We start from the raw sequence: 17,659 nt of genomic DNA, 5'->3' as shown, positions 1-17,659 counted from the left end.
AAAAATACTAGAGTAATAAAAACTCCATCAAAAGAAAGTGCTTTATGTACTTTGTTCAACCCAAAGGTTTCAAAATTGAGCTGTAACTATATTTACACAGTCTCTGTCTTATAGCCACACACCTCTGTTGCTCTAAAATCAAGGTCCAATGCATTAACAATTTATGGCCACTTTTAGTATACACAATGGCAGCAAGACCGCAGGTCTGAAACTTTGAGCTCCCAAGTCAGCTTGACCTCCACTAGGTGGTGCTCCATATTAACGCAGTGCCTCAGAGTGTGTGGAAAGAGCCAGGGACTTCCACAGATGAGGGTCTCTAACTCTTATCAGCCACTGTTTAGAAAGGCGTCTGTCTTTGCGGCAGTCTGAAAAATTAGCTGTGACTCAGAACTCTAAAGGCAACCTGTCTCAAGTTCCATTGAAAGAGAAAGCAAAGGTTGGATACCATATAAGTGTGTCGCCTCTCAATAATTAAAAAGAAAAAAAAATTGAGAAGGAAACATATCATACCCATTGCACTGAAACACTGTGTACCCCCAGTGTATTTTCTGTCTTGCTAGAAAACCAATACCTATTGCTTGAAAATCTTTATTATTGAAAAGAAAAAGCAAATCAGTTATCAATTTATTTATTCAGATGCTCCTATAGGATGAGAGAGAGAGAGAGGCATGGAGAAAGAGAAAGGGAGAGGGAGAGAGAGTTTGAGTGAGTGAGTGTGTGTGTGTGTGTGTGTGAGAGAGAGAGAGAGAGAGAGAGAGAGAGAGAGAGAGAGAGAGAGAATGAATATGCTGAGAAAGGAGAGTGATAAGATTGGTAAAAAAAAAGTGACACCAAATGAACTTGAGAAACAGATGGTAGATGAAAATAAATACATGACAATGAGAGACAGAAAGATGCTTGGGAAAGAGGGTGGCGGCAGGACTATGGGAATCAGAGGAAACTAAAATGAAGAATGATTCAGGTCATACCTTGGGCAGAGCGTACTTGGGCAGCTTCATCTGGGCAAATGCATTCCTTCGGTAGGACACGTAGTAATGCGGCCGTCCTCCCGACGTCAGCTGGACCAGAAACACACAGTTGTAAGAGGAGCTACTGTAACTGTTACAGGCCCTGGAAGAACAGCCACTAAACAAAAGGAGGTCGCTGCCAACACATCAGTGTGAATGAGTACCATGGAAAAGTGTCAGGAATTGGCTTTCAGTTCAAAAACAACTTAAACAGTGCATGTGAGTTGGACAGAGGCCCAGATGGAACCCACTGGACAAAAATACAATTTTTCAATTTGCACTGTGGCTCAGAAGCCAGGAAACATTGTCAGTGATTATGAACTTTCAAAGATACAAGCCTCGAGGGATATTGGATCAATGTCCATCAGCAGCCCAGCTATCTAGCCCCAAGACTATGGCCATGCAGACAGGTCTCTAGTCATATCAGAAGGAAGCAGTCCAGGTCCCATATCTCTGGGCACTGATTCTGGTATGTGGCTGTGACAGTGATGGCTGTGAGCATGTCCAACACACAGCAGGGCTGACACGTTAGGATGGTTCAGAGAGCTCTATCTCTGAGAACTGATTCTGAGCAACCTTTCCCAAGTTTGTCCAGCACACAGAGTCCAATGAACTCCATGAGTGTGAGGGAGGGAGAGGAGGGTGTGGTATCTACCTTGGCATGAGGCCCATTCAGTACAGTGTATTAAGGGTCCCACTGCCAATCTCTCTCTCCGTTGTCACTCCTTTTCCCCCAGCTTTATTGAGATATTATTGACATATACCAGCAATTTTCAACCAGTATTCCCACCACATTTTAAAAATATGCAATACCTGACTATTTAGTCAGGGACACTGACCTCTTTTCCCTTAGATTTTCAAATTAAAAAATGACAACAGCCAACACAACAGTAGCTATCTGCTTTGAATGAGTCATCATTTTATCTAATTTTTATCAGGTCCGCAAAAAATATATTTTTTGTGTCGCAGAATGAAAAAGGTTCAAAATCGCTGACATATATAAGAGTGATGTGTAAAATGCGATGATTTGGTACATATATATTGCACAGAATAATTACCACAAATAAGGTTAGTTAATACCTCCATGCCTTCACTTAAGTAAGATTATTGTATGTATGGATGGATACCATTTAAGCTCTTAACAACTTTCAAGTGTGTAATACAGTATCATTATGTATAGTCACTATGCTCTATATTAGATCCCAGAACTTAGTCATCTTATAGTTGGAGGTTTGTATCCTTGACCAACATCTCCCCATTTCCCTACTTCCTAGACCCTGGAAACCACTAATCTACTATATTTTTGAGTTCCTATAGCCATTCTTAACCCATATAAGCCTCTGGAGTTTGAATGTCAACTGGAGTTTGCATACTCAGAATGCCAACATATGCTTTGGGTTACTGTTCAGCAGACACATAAAAACCTAACTAAAATATTCATCAATATGTGGCCAGATCACCTACTCCTCCCAGTGATGAGTTGAAGGGTCACGTTCACAGTGGCATGGGTAGAAAAATAAGAAAAACTCTAAATGCAGAACTGATTCCCATATGTAAGTCATATATGTAGATTATAAATGGTTATTAGAAAACAGGGAAAAAAAGTTCCAGGAAGTAACCCTGATAGAAAAATAAATTAGAGAGAGAACCAATGTGTGTAACCATTTCAATGTCACTTGATAATTGATGCTGAAGTTACCAGAGTACTCATTACTCATTTCCCTGAAGAAAAAGAAAGTGTGTGTGTGTGTGTTTGTCTGTGTGTGTGTAATCATTTGTGAAACATTTTTAAAGTACATAGGCTGATGTTAGGTATTTTGAACATTTATTTGCTTCCTCAAATCATTGGATTAAATATTCTAAATTATGGTTTCTTTCTAAAATATAATAGTGTGGATCAAGCTTAGTGAAATCATAAGTATTTGTGTGTGTAAGTATAAATACATATGTATATAGAGAGTATACACACACACACACACACACACACACATACTAGTTAGCAATTATATCTTTACCATTTTTAACATGGAAAGAAAGAACTGAATTTTTAACAGCATTGTCCAAATAAGCCTAAGATATTCCTTAAAAGCTGATAAGAAGTGAAGCATAGTTGCTTCCTGTCTCTTCTAAACACTCATGAAACCTCAGCTACTCAAGCTGTTTCCCACTCTCTGAGGAGGTGCCAAGCCTGTCTGAATACATCTCATCTAAATTCGCTTCATCCTAATCAGTCAGGGCACGACAATAATGGCTGATTACTACCACCTTTTCTCTGCTCCCACCACCTCCAGCCACCCTACCGCTTCCTCTTCCTAGCTGCCTCTATATTTTTAAACTGGATATTGGGGAGGAGGCTGATGGGCTGGCCGTTCTCCTGGTAGGAAGAGATGGACATTTCTGCTCAGCCCCGCTGCTGGCTGCTGGCTGCTGGGAGCTCCTCAGAATGCAGATGAGAGGGATGGACAGCACTCTGTGCTGTGCCTCCCTGACCCCTGACCCGGGCTGATAAGGTCCTCCACACACTGCCCACAGGAACTCATTAATATTCTGTTAGTAGAGGAGATCTGATGCTTGGTAATGTTCCTTTTGTTGAAAGATAATGCTTTTTTGTTCTTTTTCCAGAAGCAGGCGAGCGGGGCTGCATTAGGGACAGAAAAAGGAAAAGGTCTTTGAGACAATCAGTAGAAGTGGATCTTTCCCACCTGAACAAACACGTAATCATCCTGCACGATCAAGGAGTCCGGGTCAATGTAGCCCGGGAAAGGTCTATTTCTGTTGGCCTCGGTGCAGTTCTGCATGCGGCAAGTCAGGTATTGCGAATCTGGAAAAAAAACAGGGAAGGGTGATATGCACACAGAGAATTAGAGTCTGAGTGTATATTTTCTATTTCCCTTGCTACCTCCAAGTATTTAAATAAACCTCACATTCTCTGTTAACCACATTATTGTTGTCATAATCATTGTTATCATCGCTGTCATTACGATTTTACTCACTTGCTATCAACCCACTACGCTGTCTCCCAGCGCCTATGCCATCCTAAACACTAAATTCTCCTTAATTCATTTCTTTCCCGTTTAAACCAAATGAAAGTATTTTCAAAAACTGGCAATAATACTTGAGCTTTCTTTTTATTTTACTGATTTTAGAGAGAAGAAGGGAGAGGACGAGAGATATAGAAACATCAATGAAAGAAAAAGAATCCTTGATTGGCTGCCTCCTACAAGCCCCCTACAATAAGGGATCAAAGCCCACAAACCCAGCATGTGCCTCAACCAGAATCAAATGGCAAACTTCCAGTTCAAGGGTCAATGCTCAACCGCTAAACAACACTGGCTGAGCAATACTTGTGCTTTCATAGTATATTTTCTCACTAGGCTTCGCTGCCACACTTTGACCTTTGATTAACAAACAGGGAAATGCACACCTATATATGCAATCATCCATCATCTCACGCTAGAAGGGCTGCTGTCATAAATAAGAACGCTCTATGTCAAGATAAAGGTTTTCCTTCTACTATTAATTGGAAGTGAAACAGAATACAGAAGGGATTCCTGAGTCAAAAACTTTGTTCTCATCTTGTAGATGAATTAATTAAGACCTCGACTTCCATCTAAGCCTCTAAGCCAGATGATAAACATATAATAACTCATAATTTTGACCTTTGTTGGACATATATTGTATCAGGGAGGCTGTCCTTGCTTTCAACCACAACTATTCTGTTCTCTCTACTATTCAGATGTCACTTGGTTATTTAAAACTCCTTTGGCCTCCTTGACTTTAGAATAAATTCAAACCCTCCACTGTCTACCGACGCAACCTCCCCTCATGCTAATCCCTTCTTCTCCCCATTGTGATTCTTCTAGTCTGAGGCCAAACTTCCTACCACTTTATTTTCATTTGTATTTCCTCTACTTAAAATGTTCCTCCTGCCTTGACCTGTGTTTGCAGTGGTTAGAGTGTTGGCCTGCGCACCATAGCTCTCGGGTTTGATTTCAGGTCAAAGGCACATACATACCTGGGTTGCAATACATTACTGGCACATAGTAGGCAATAAATATTCGTTGACACATGCCTCTTTATTGGAATGTATCTTTTTGAATGAAAAAGTCATTTTACTTAGTTGATGCTTAATGAATTTGATTTTAACACATCAGTGATGTATGCAAAAATCCTTTCTTGCAAATAAATCAAAATATATTTATATGAAATGGGGGTAGCATCACCATATACAGTTGGATATAAGGGTTCACTAATTTCCTTTAATTAAAGTTCCAGGACGTTTACTGAAGGAACCTGGGTATCCCTGAATTCCGCCAGGAGAGTCACGAGGGGCGGCCAGCACATGTGCTCCATCTGAACAATGACTGATGGAGGAAAGCTTTACCCTCAACCTTCCTCCATCTGGCTGCCACATGTATAAATGACAAATGGGGATAGCTCACAAGTCCTTTAATCCATCTAGTTCTGCTGAAATCACTTCCAATGATAAACTAAAGAAGAGCCTTCTACTGATCCTTTTCTATCCTCTTTTACAGACATTGTAACAGTTCCATTTTAGGGCATAACTCAAGGTCTTTGTCCTTGAAGACAATTTCTGGGACTTAACCCTTCCAAGAACAATCCTCCCCACAGCACACAAAATCTCTACCGTACAATTTCACACTCAACCAGACCCTTTTACAATTTTTAGTTGACTTCTGTTTTTCAAAGGTAGCTTGGGGTCATAGAAACAATGGAAATGGTGACTATGAGACTTGGGCTTAAGTTCTGTCTGGTGTGGTCACTTATTAGCTGCATAGTTCAAAGGCAATCATAGTCTTCTTGAATCTTGCTACCTTCATTCATAATGGAGATGCCAATGTCAACTATCTTGAAGTGTGGCTGTAAGAATTAACTGAAATAAATAAAACATATGCTAAATGTTTTGAAACTCAAACTTTTACAAAGGCCAGTTGTTATTAATATTGATAAAATCCCTGCTTTCTCTTTTGCTTTCACAAATATTATATCAGTCTTCAGCACATAGTAGGTCCTTTAAAAGACTGGTTGAACTGGATTTGAGTACTCTAGCTGTATCTCTGCATCAGGTACTGTTGGTGTCCAATACCCATTCCTCCCTGTTTCTTTGCTGGAAAAGCCAAAATGGATTTGTTGGCTCATCCTTTCTTCACATGATTCAGAAGTTCCCATAATCCTCTTGGGTCTATTCCCATTCAAGGTCTACCTGCTTTCTCACCACTGGTTGAAAGGGACATTTAAATCCAAATCTAGTCAACAAAAAGTGAGAGAGTTCTTTTAAGGAGCTGCTATTAAAATCTTGCTTCTAAAGAGTATATAAGGTGTTACAGAAATGCTTCATATAGTTTACATTACAAACAGAGGTTACTAATTACTAATGTTTTATCACTGTTCATTTTTTAGTTTTAAAAAATAGACCATGGTCGTATAAGATGTTAACATTGGGAGAAGCTGGGTAAAGCTGTACTGTCTTGGGAACTTTTCTGTTTATTTAAATTTATTCCAAAATAAAAGTTTCATAAAAGTAGGTTACCAAAATATGTGCATATGGACCCGATTTTGTGCCAGGTGTATATATAGATATCTATAGATGTATGTTTGCACAGGAAAAATGAATAAAAGATGTATATGAAATGTCAACAATAGTATAGAGGCAGCAACGTGAGAGAGGCAGACAACCTGCATACAAGTCTCTGGTCAGCACCCCTCACCTGGGTCGGGTAGGAGGTCATGGGGGGCTTGCTGCAATGAGCCCATCCTGGGGCTGACTGTACAAAATGTACAACTGGGTGATGCAACAAAAGCCCCAGGAAGAGGTCTGGAGAGCATTTCTTGCTCAGAGTGAAATTTCAAGCCCAAGGGCAAGGCTCAGTGTCGCACTGCCTGCCCTTGGTCAAGTGCTCTGGTTCCTTCCCTTTCCCCTCCTAAGGGCAACAGAAAGAAGCTGGCTGCGCTTCCTAACCAGGGACCAATCGCTCTCACTCCCCTCCCCTCGGGCTGGCGGTGATAGCATCAAGTATGATGAACTCTCTTCATATTCAATTCCAGGGAGTGCATGATGTGATTCCATAGGAAGTATCGTGTAATTTGGCATTAATTAACGTCAATTAATGTATGCAACTGCTCGACTTTAGAATTAATTTCATTACTTTCCCTACACAGATGTTTTCCTTGCCGTAGGTAATTAGGACACAGCGCGGCTCTTTTCAAGCATCCTCGCTCTGCAACAGCTGCTGTTAGGAATAATGGAATCCCCATCCTCCCAAATGCGTGAGGATCTAAAGGAAGCTGCCTTTGACAGGCCGGGCTTGGAGCAGAGGAGCAGGGGTTCAGCTGCAACCTCAGAGCCTGCTTGCTTGGTAAACCCAAGCAAACACTTGGCCTCTTCAAACTCTGATCTGTGAAGTGGGGATAAAGAAGAGCCATCATGCCAGGGGCTGTGACACTTGTAATAAGTATGTTCGGTCCAATGCATGGCTGGACTGTGCTTAAACAGGTGCCTGTAGCTATTGAACTCCTCCCTCTTCCATTACGAGGACTGCTCACTGTGTCTCAAGGGAACCAACTGTAAAGTATAGTACAGACATTTCTACCGGAGTCAATGTTTGGTTTAGGTTAAAGTTTTCTTAAGTAACTTTTCAAAAAGCCATGAAAAATATCCTCCTTGAATAATGAATGGGTAGCAACTATGCTGGGCAGGCAGTTGAAGGTGGTGGCCAGGGCAGAACTGGACGTGACCTTGGTGCCCAGCGCATGGGCCAGCCTGCCTGAGCTGTGTTGTCCTGCGTGCCCTCCCTCCTGCTGCAGTGACGTTCTAGATCCCACCTCCATCTCCAACAAACTGTGTGACTCTGCGGTCACTGACTAAGCGATATAATGAAGGTTATTAGAGTTTTAGAACTACAAAAGGATGTCAAAACCAGACTATTACTTTACGCCCTGACAGGTCTTTATTATGCTTTATCCCTTAAAACCTGTTTCCTTCCATTCCTGCCCAAAAAAAAGCTCCCTGATGCTGGCAAGTCTGTGACTTCAGGCCTTCGGCTATGTCTAAACAGCGTGTCCACTCCAGGCTGAGACCCTATGCTCATTCACAGAGTACCCCCGGTTTGACCTGTCTTTTCTGGTCCTGTTGCCCTGTCCGTATCCTTCCCGGGCCTTCTTCTGTGGAGTTTCTCCTGAAGCTCAGGCAGACCTCTCCCTTCCCAGTCTGCCTCCACTGATGGCATCTGCAGTAGCATTAACCTCCGGATTAACCAAAGGGCCTCTACTCTGGGTCAGGAACTATTCTAAATAGAGCACTTGCTTTTTCTTTTGTAACTTCACCAAAAATTGCACTCCAGATGTAGGGATGAGATTTGTAGAAGCCCATATGCTAGTAAATGACAGAGCACAAACTATATCTCACAGATCTTCACAACTCTATCCATTGATTCTCTCGGTCAACAAATCTTTAGTTAGCACCAAGTCTTTCCGTATGCTTTAATACTGTAAAATGTTAATTTCAAACAAAACCATCAACTGTGTAGGCAAGCATGAGTACTGTGAAGCTCCCTCCACAACCCCATTAATTTTTAACTTTAAGGAGAACATACCTCTGCAGATAAATCTTCTTTTTGTTCATTCTATGGTTCTATTATTTGTTTTAGAACATTCTTATTAAAATGTTCACACCCAACACATGCAGGTGTGCATGCATGTGGGCACACATGTGTCGACATGCTTGTGCTCATTCCCATCGAGGCTCTAGAGCCCTCTCTGGCATGTGCCTGTTAGAAACTGAGATCTTCAAAGGCAAAGCTCTAGCCTTGGCCCCTGAAAGACTATGCAGAGGAGAAGACATTTCTGTGAAAATTATTCACTTAGACCAAATGGTCTCCTTTGGTGTGAGGAGTTCGTGGCAGTGGTTTCTCCTAGGAAGTCTCTTGATTTTGGTCTAGTGTGACTTTCTAAACCTTGCCTTTGATTGTTAGCCTTTAGACATTCAGGAGGCCACCACTACTACAGAGAAATTTCTGGGATCATATTATTTCACGAAGCACAGGGCTAGAAATTGAGGACATGAGAAGGAAGACAGGGGCATGCCAATTCCCATGCAGGTGCCCTCAACATTGAATATCATACTTAGACTGTGGTAGTAGTTTGGCAAAGACCAATAAGGTACAATCCCTGCCGTCCACACCACTGTCACTTAAATAGACAAAGACATATGAGACATTTTACTGCCCTCTCTCTATTCTAGCCACCTGGCTTGCCTGCTATCCTTCACCATGCCAAGCGTGCCCATACTCCATATCCTTCACATGTCCTATTCCATCTGTCTCTTCCATCAGGCAGACACATAGCCCTCTCTTTTACTTCCATAAGGAACTGGCTAAAATATCAAATGTCACCTTACCAGAGATTCCTCTGCTTTGTTTTTCTTTCTAGAACTTATCACCACCCGGCATTATCCATTTGTTTATGATCTGTCCCCCTAAGTAAAGGGTAAACTCAATGAGAGCAGGGCCTTTACAATGGCCCCTACTATCCATCATTCATGCCTAGAAGAGTTCCTACCGGAGCATACATGTCCAACAATATTTATTGAATGAATGAATAATAGGTCTGGAGTGAGCCAGACCTGGCTTCAAATTCTAGCCCGGAAGCAACAGCGAAACCATTTAATCATTGCAGGCCACGTTTTCCTCAGAGTTAAAATGAGGAAAATAACAACACGGCCTACTTCCAGGAGCTGGTGTAAGTAGCGCAGATGAGAAGTATCTCTTGCAGGGTCCCAGGCAAATGATAGGAATACAAGGCATGGGACTAGCTTCAATGTTGCCTGAGAACATGCAGGGAAGGAGGAGATGTCTGAAAAAGTGCCCCAATCTTTATGATGCTCCTTTTTTTTTTTCTTTGAAGAATCGGAAGCATTAGGAATTTTCCAAACACTTGGACGTTGCCACACACACACGTTATGTGAACTGGTGCTGCTGTGCGCTGGGGATCCTGAGAACCCAACAGAAACCCAGACCTCTGTCCTGGAGCTGAGGCCGGGGGAATGACAACTGTCTCTTGTGCACATCCGTCCTCTCATCCTCAGGATGGACTGAGAGGGCACAGGTCTCTGCCCAGATGGGTGGACAGACAGGATGCAGGGGAAACAGTACCAACTGGATACGAAGAACCGGATGTGAGAGCTGCTCAGCTGAGCCTGTGGTTGCACGTCCCCACTCAGGTTTTCCCTTGCTGTGTGTGGAAGCTCGTGTCACCTTATTTCACGCTTTGCTGGTTAGTGTTCAAGTTTGTCTCTCGGCTACTAAATCAGAGAGGCCAAGTTGAAATCAGGAGTAATTGAGACCTAGAGACTTTTGCAGAATGAACAACGGGATCAACATGACATTGCTAGAGAGAAAAGCAAAGTGCCCGGTGCCCCTGTACTAGCTAGTCCTGATGCTTGACATGAGGATAGGAGGACAGAGGCGCTTGTTTGGTGTGTGGGCAAGTGGTGGGGAGCTATCAGTCTGAGGCGGAGCAGAAATGCAAACTTCTAACCTCTTCCCTTGAAGCTATGAATAAATTAACTGATTTAAAAAGAAGGTAAATGAAGGCTCTGAAATGAGGGGCCCAACAGGGTCATTTTGCGAGATAGTGATGGGACTTTGGCAGGAGTGGGGGGGGGGTGGTAATGTTGATATTTTTCAATTTTTATATAAATGCCAAAGTGTCCATCTTACCTAGACCATGAAAGAGAGTTTATATCTCTTGAAGGTTCACTGGAGAGGAGATATAAATAGCCAAGAAAAAAATAAAATAAAAATTCTTAACCTCACTCATAATTCAATGAATGCAATTTAAAACAATAAAGATAATGCCATGCATTCTACTCAGTAGACAGATTCTGTTTAAAAAATTGTTCATAGTGTCCTCGGTGTCTGAGGGCTTGCAAACACAGACATTCTCATTTTGAGAGAGCGTACATTGATGCAACTATTTCAGAGGGTGATGTGACAACATCTACAGCAATTTTATAGATATAGGTATAGATATAGATATAGATATAGATATAGATATAGATATAGATATAGATATATAGATATCCTCAAGTCCTCTCTCAGCAGTGCTTGCTCCTTATGTAACTTTGCATGTTCACGGGTGTATGGGTGTCAGCACTGTTTGAAATAGCCAAACATGTATGTATCTATTAACAGGATAGTGACTTACTAAATTATAGTAAACTGTATAAGGGGGAATCTATGTAGTGATTCCTCATGAAGGGGCTAAATTTGTATGTGCTGATATGAAAAGAGTTTTAACTTGTGATTATATCCACTAGCACTGCACTGAAGTAAGAGTTTTGCAACATGAACATCTGTGAGTGTGTGATGTATGTATGTGCACACATGCATTGATCTATATCAGTACACTTGAGTACACTTATCCTTTTTTGTCCTTGCTACCCTTGTTGGTATAAAAGTAACCTATGCTTATAGTAAAAGCTCAAAACACCCCATCGCTAATCTCCTGAGGACTGGTGAGAACTGAGGTCTCTATCACCTCCCCACAGTATTTATTTCAGAGTGTTCGCCCTTTGCAGGTTTTGATACATAGGCTGCTCCATGTAGAAATTAGACTGGAGGGCTGGAAATGGGAAGTAGAAATGAGGTGTCCGGTTCTTACCCAAGACCAGAATTGGTGGGATGATGGTTATATAAAGTTGTGAGTTTCCTTTAATTTCAGATTGTGAAATTCTCCTTTGTGGTTCATTTTAGGAAGAATTTTTGAGCAGTCATTTTCACCTCTGCTTAAAGGGCCATGGTTGTTTTTCCCTAGTGAAAGAGATTAGTCCTTGGGAAAGTTGTTGCAAGGTTACTTATTCATGCAAATAGACCAGGGGGCCAGTGATGGTCCTGGCTCCTGTCTGTGCTAGCCCTGGTCACCACTAGCATGGAGACTCCCACGTCACCAGTTCAGCCTTTCATTTGGGAAGTGAGGAAGGTCAAATGTGCTACTACATGTTCTTTTACAAGATGATGTTTACAGATGAGAGAGAATATAGAATTAGGCATACATGTGAAATTGCCATGTGAAGAATTCTGATACAAGTCATATCCTCTTTCTCCAAAATCACATATATGTATATTATGTAGCACAAAACTGCAGGGAGTTAGTGGATTTTTTATGCTCATCCATTAGCCCCAAAGGGCTCCAGAGATCCTATGGTTAAAATCCCCAAATCATGCCTAGATCATGACATACACATATATTTATGAAGTCAACAAACTTTAAATGTGTCAGGCTCTAAGCTATGGTTCCCACACCAGCAAACTTAAATAAGACAGGAGTTTTTACAAAGTTTTCAATTTAACAGTTTGGTCCCCATTGTCTCTGTAACTATGTACATTACATACACATACCCAAATGTACCAAATTAGGCAAGTCAATAGAATGTAGGTTTCCTTCTTACTATTTTGACGTATGGGTAGCAGGTTTAATGTACTGTGCGCATACAATGCATGGGTGGGTGTATACACATTCACACACTCACACACATACACACAAACACACACGTGTGATTTGTAAACATTAACATGTTTGTTTCCTGGATGAGGACCTGCCAATGTGTTCTCAGTTGAACGTGGGGACCAATAACAAATGCCACATTCCAGAAATATGTTTAAAAGTTTCCAATAATACCTCCTGTGATTGATTGTAATTGAGGTTGTAATTCAGCTTGTCTCCCAAGACAGAGGTGATACAAGAAAGAATAACATCCTTGACATGACTGTAAACTACAACACATCCAGGTCTCACAGCACAATGGGCATGACACATCTATGCCAGACATAGAGCCTTGTAAGCCAATGCTTCCCAGAGCTCACCTCCCTCACATACAGAGACTTCCCATGAAACAGATAGTAATTAAAATGTCATCTAGGAAGATGTGAAATGAGACTAACACTAACCTTTGAGTAACAAACCCAGATAAGCATTTGCAACCCATCCCATGGGGATGAGCCAAATAAGCAAGTGAACAATTTTTTTCCTGTGTCACATGTCTCAGGCTACAAAATCCCTAAACCCATTACAATCAGAGAAAGCAAACAAACACAACAACAATGTTCAAATTAAAAAGTATTATATTATTTTTTCACATTCCCTACAAGACCCATAACCTAGAATATAAACAATGAGTTCCATATACTTAAATTACATACTAAATAATAATGAAGAAATAGAGAATCAAGAGGGGTTTCAATCAGGGAATGGGAAAGAGAAAACATAGATATTGGAATTCTTGTAGCAAATGACTCTCAGCTACACTTGCTAACACCTTGCTACTGACTGAGCTGTCTGAGCTCTTTCCTTCCTCCTCCTCCTCCTCCTCTCTGTTTCTTTTACTTGGTGCCAGGGTTACTGTGTTGGAGAAAGAGATACCAAGAAGAAAGAGAGAGAAGAAGGGAGGGACAGGGGAGGGAGGAGGAAGGAGGACATGATACCGAGAAAAATCTCATTTTTTACATTCGGTCAGGTCAGGCTTAGATCCTTTTCTTCAATTGGTAGGTAATTTTTTTTTCTGCTTTGTTTTGACAGGGATAACTTTTCAAATTAAATCCCTTTATTGAATTTTCACTCTTGGATAGTTTCTGAAGATGCTGCCTTTGCAAAAAAAAGTAAAATAAAATAAATAAAATTAGAACTGATATATTTCATGCCTCGCGCAAGCTGAGCCTGAGATGACAGTTTGACATTATCAACCTCCATGCCTGCAGGGAACACAGGAATAATGTTGGGTGGGGGAAAAAAGCGCAGATCAGGGAAAGTGATGGCCTTGTCTTTTTCAGGATATGGGGTTATGGGCATTAAATGCCACAGACCAGAAAGCAGCCACGTCCCCAAAAGTTCAGAAAGGAAAGCAATCTGGGATTCCACCCAGAGCTTTCTAAACAAGGGTGTAGTCATGGGAGACAGACCCTGAAGCTCTTTCATTAGTTTTTATTATGGGACTTTCTGACCCTAAGCATGTTCCACCACCAGCATCATCAGCTTCACCAGGGAGTTTGTTAGGAATGCAGACTGTCGGGCCCCTCCTACATCAGAATTTACATTCTAACAAGGTCCATAGGTGGGATCTGTAAGTGAGGTTAGGTAGCCAGCTGGTTACCCTGACACTTGGTCAACTATGCATTCATTCATTGAATAAATATTTATTAAGCTTTATCTACATGTAGACACTGTGGCATGTGCTAGAGACGGAGTATTGAACAAAGGGATACATGCCCCCTGCACCCATAGCACTTACTGGTGGAGAGAAAACACTGTGATCCAATCATCACGGAAATGGAATGTGCAATTAAAAACTGAGATGAGCCCTAACCGGTTTGGCTCAGTGGATAGAGCGTCGGCCTGCGGACTCAAGGGTCCCAGGTTCGATTCCGGTCAAGGGCATGTACCTTGGTTGCGGGCACATACCCAGTAGGGAGTGTGCAGGAGGCAGCTGATCGATGTTTCTCTCTCATCGATGTTTCTAACTTTCTATCCCTCTCCTTCCTCTCTGTAAAAAATCATCAGAATATATTTTAAAAAAAACTGAGATGACCACAATAAAGAAAAATATTAGAATTGGATGAAAGCAAACAAACTGAGAAACTGGTTTGGATTGGGAGTTCAAGAAAGACACCCCCTGGGAAATGATACTTTCCAGGATTTTGTTATAGTTCTCTGGGTTTACTGGATGCTATTTTTAGGGGAAGCTGGTTGAAAAGTCCAGGGGAATGTGACTATTCTTTACAACTTTTATGTGAGTCTAAATTTATTTCAAAGTGAAAAGTTAAAAAAAAAAAAGAAATGGATGCTTAATTTGTGATCTGAAACACTTACAGCGATTAATTACACTGAATTCATCAGGGAAGGGGGGAGGGCATTCCAGGCAGAGGAAACAGTGGCATCTGGGCCTTAAACTAAGACCTAGAAACCTGGGTGGTCCAAGACTTGAAAGCAAATTCAAGGGTTTGCAGGCAAGGAGTGAGGACAGGGTTAGAGTGAGATGCGGCTGAGGAAATGGGCAGGCACCAGCTTATGCTGCAGCTGAAGGTCAAGATGAGAACTTGGCTCTTTATCACCGGAGCAGTGGGAAGTCAATGAAAGCTCGAAACAGATGACAGGATTGCTTTTACCTTAGGAAAAGGCTGCTCTGGCTACTGGGTAGTAAGAAATGAACCTTGGGATCCAAGATAAAATAATCAGCTGCAGGGCAATGGAGGTGTCTCCATTCATTCTGTGCCAGGCACAGGGTGGGGCAGATGCCATGATATACTGCTCCCCTACCTAAACTTAAAAAGGAGGAAGGTGCTGTTCCCTGACCTATCCTCCCATTGATTCTAACAAAGAGTATATTTATTCTCTGAAAGGGAAGCAAAACCTCTAGAGATGCAGAATCTCATGGTGTGTGCAGAGGTGCAGAGCACACGTGATTTCTGAAGAGTCTGGGCTGCAGGGATGACCGATGACTTTTGAGTTGTCAGTTGGTAAAGTGCAGGCATCGCTGCTGTCTTTGTGTTCAAAGAGCTGAGGATAAGTAGACAGGCGCAGGCGCCAGTGACAGTGATGCTTTTGATTTGTGAGGGAGACTTTTGAGATAGGAAATGTCTCCATGACTAAATTATCATTCTCTTGCTCAGAGTCGGGCAACCTCTAACAGCCTCATTGCTTGGTGGTAACTGTGGACAGTCCATTCTCTTTATCTCCTCTACATTTTGGACCTCTTTCTCCCCCTGTCTTTTCTTTCCTCATCCCTTTCTTCTATGCATGTTCCCTTTCCCTTCATCCTTTTCACCTTTAGTGCCCAATCTTAGACCTAGTGGTACCCCGTCAACTCTCAGACCTTCAGGAGAACCTCGGGACCAGAGAAGAAGAAGAAAAGGTATATTGCTGTTGTTTAAATATGTTTGTTAAACTTTCTATGACTTGATTTCCTCATCTGCAAAACAGGAACAACAACCCACAAATTGTGAGGATTCCTTGTGCTAAAGGAGATAAAGTGTTTAACATAATTCTTGGTCCAGGGTAAGTGCTCTGTAAATGTTAGCTACTACAGGACACATTTTTGTTAACTTATTTAATTTACAGTGAAGAAGCTGAGGCATAAAGAGTCTAAGTAGATTTTTCAAGGTCACACAATTAGTGAGCAGACTTGATTTTTTCAGACAAGGGTTTAAATTCTAGATTTGCACCTTACTTTCCTCTCGGTCATGTACCTAAAGCCATGATCTTCACATCACGGGGAGTCCTTCACTGTGGATGGCCCAGCTAGGGCTGCTCTGAACACCTAAAGTGCAGACTTTGCCCTCCTGCTGCTTATCATAGGGACACACAGGATGATTTTTCTCTCCCCTGTGCCCTCAAAATGCTTTGTGTGTCTCCGAACAAGACAGGGGGGCACTGCTCGAACGACATCCAATAAAATAAGGAAACAGGAAAAACCAATCAAAACAAAGCAGCAGCAATCACAACAATAAAACACGGTAGAAATAAGGAATTTTGAATTTTCACATTACTAGGAAAGCAAAAGAGCCTGATGGAATGAGAGTTGCCAAAAATGATTAAGACAATTCTGAGTTACTACAAGCTGGAAAAGTCCTCATGTCCAAATGAGTTGGATTATTGCCAACTATTTTCCTGAACACAGACGTGGTTTGTGGTGGATTGATCAAACTAGTATCGCTGTGAACACCTTAGAAAACTTGATTTACTTACGACCATCCACAGTTCTGGCCTCGAGATGCACAAGATCTGGTTCCTTGTTGGAGCCCATCACAGACCTAAAAAGTGAAGAAACATGAAAAGGAACATCAACCTTAGCAACTTCACACATGCCTTAGAGAAGCTCAGCTGAGCCTGCGGACTACTGATGTCCACAGGATTCTAAAACCACCATCCTTGGGGCACATCTACCCTGTTTACTTGTAAAGTCTGACAGCAAAATTTCCACTTCACATAAAAGCAATAATGAAACCTTTGTTCAGTGGAGTCCAGGCTTGACTCTGGCAGAGATACTGTGTGTTATTAGCTCAGGCTTCTCAATAAGTCCTACGCATGGCACGTGGTCTCCGGCAACCATCTCCCTGACAGTGTATTAAACTTTCAAGACTTATCAGGCAATGCCAGGCAGGTGGTTTTAGCTGCCTGACTTGAACAGTGATTGCATAGCAAAGTGATCTAATTAATTCTCTCATGTGAAATTTGCAGAACTACCTACTGCTACCCTATGAACTATGAAAACAAAACAAAACACATGACCCAACCAATGTGAATGCAGTATAGCAAAAGAATAACCACTCTCTTTACGTTGGACCAATGTTAGGGACAAATACAGATGTATCACTATGGTATGTGGCCGAAACTATATGTGTAAATAAAATAAAGGCCTATTTAAAATGCCTCAGAGACACATATTATGTAGTGTAATCTTGCAGCGAGCCATATTAAATCGAAAACAATTATTTTGTTACAGAAGTAATATGGGTGATCATACTCTCTCAGACTTCTATACAGGAAGATGAATTAAATGTGGGACCGTCTATAATTTGCTCTCATCAGGATCTGCAGAACTTCCATTCAATTTGTTTCATTTCTACATGGAAATAGTCACA

General features: G+C 41.6%; 1 protein-coding gene across 6 annotated transcripts in view; it reads right to left on the bottom strand.

Moving 5' to 3' along the window:
* Positions 1 to 17,659, bottom strand: part of SORCS1 (sortilin related VPS10 domain containing receptor 1) — a 455,367-nt gene that overhangs the window by 112,360 nt on the left and 325,348 nt on the right. For all 6 annotated transcript variants that reach the window (XM_070432324.1, XM_070432327.1, XM_070432328.1 and 3 more), the window contains exons 6-8: positions 16,764 to 16,828; positions 3,710 to 3,828; positions 969 to 1,058 (exon numbers count right to left, since the gene is read on the bottom strand). In XM_070432324.1, coding sequence (XP_070288425.1) covers positions 969 to 1,058; positions 3,710 to 3,828; positions 16,764 to 16,828 — 274 coding nt within the window. The remainder of the gene's footprint in view (positions 1 to 968; positions 1,059 to 3,709; positions 3,829 to 16,763; positions 16,829 to 17,659) is intronic.

This window comes from Myotis yumanensis, unplaced genomic scaffold (assembly GCF_028538775.1).
Source record: "Myotis yumanensis isolate MYYU_CA2020_CCGP unplaced genomic scaffold, mMyoYum1.0.hap1 SCAF_13, whole genome shotgun sequence".
In the NCBI taxonomy this organism is placed as follows: Eukaryota; Metazoa; Chordata; class Mammalia; order Chiroptera; family Vespertilionidae; genus Myotis; species Myotis yumanensis.
This window is presented reverse-complemented; position numbering and strand designations above follow the sequence as displayed.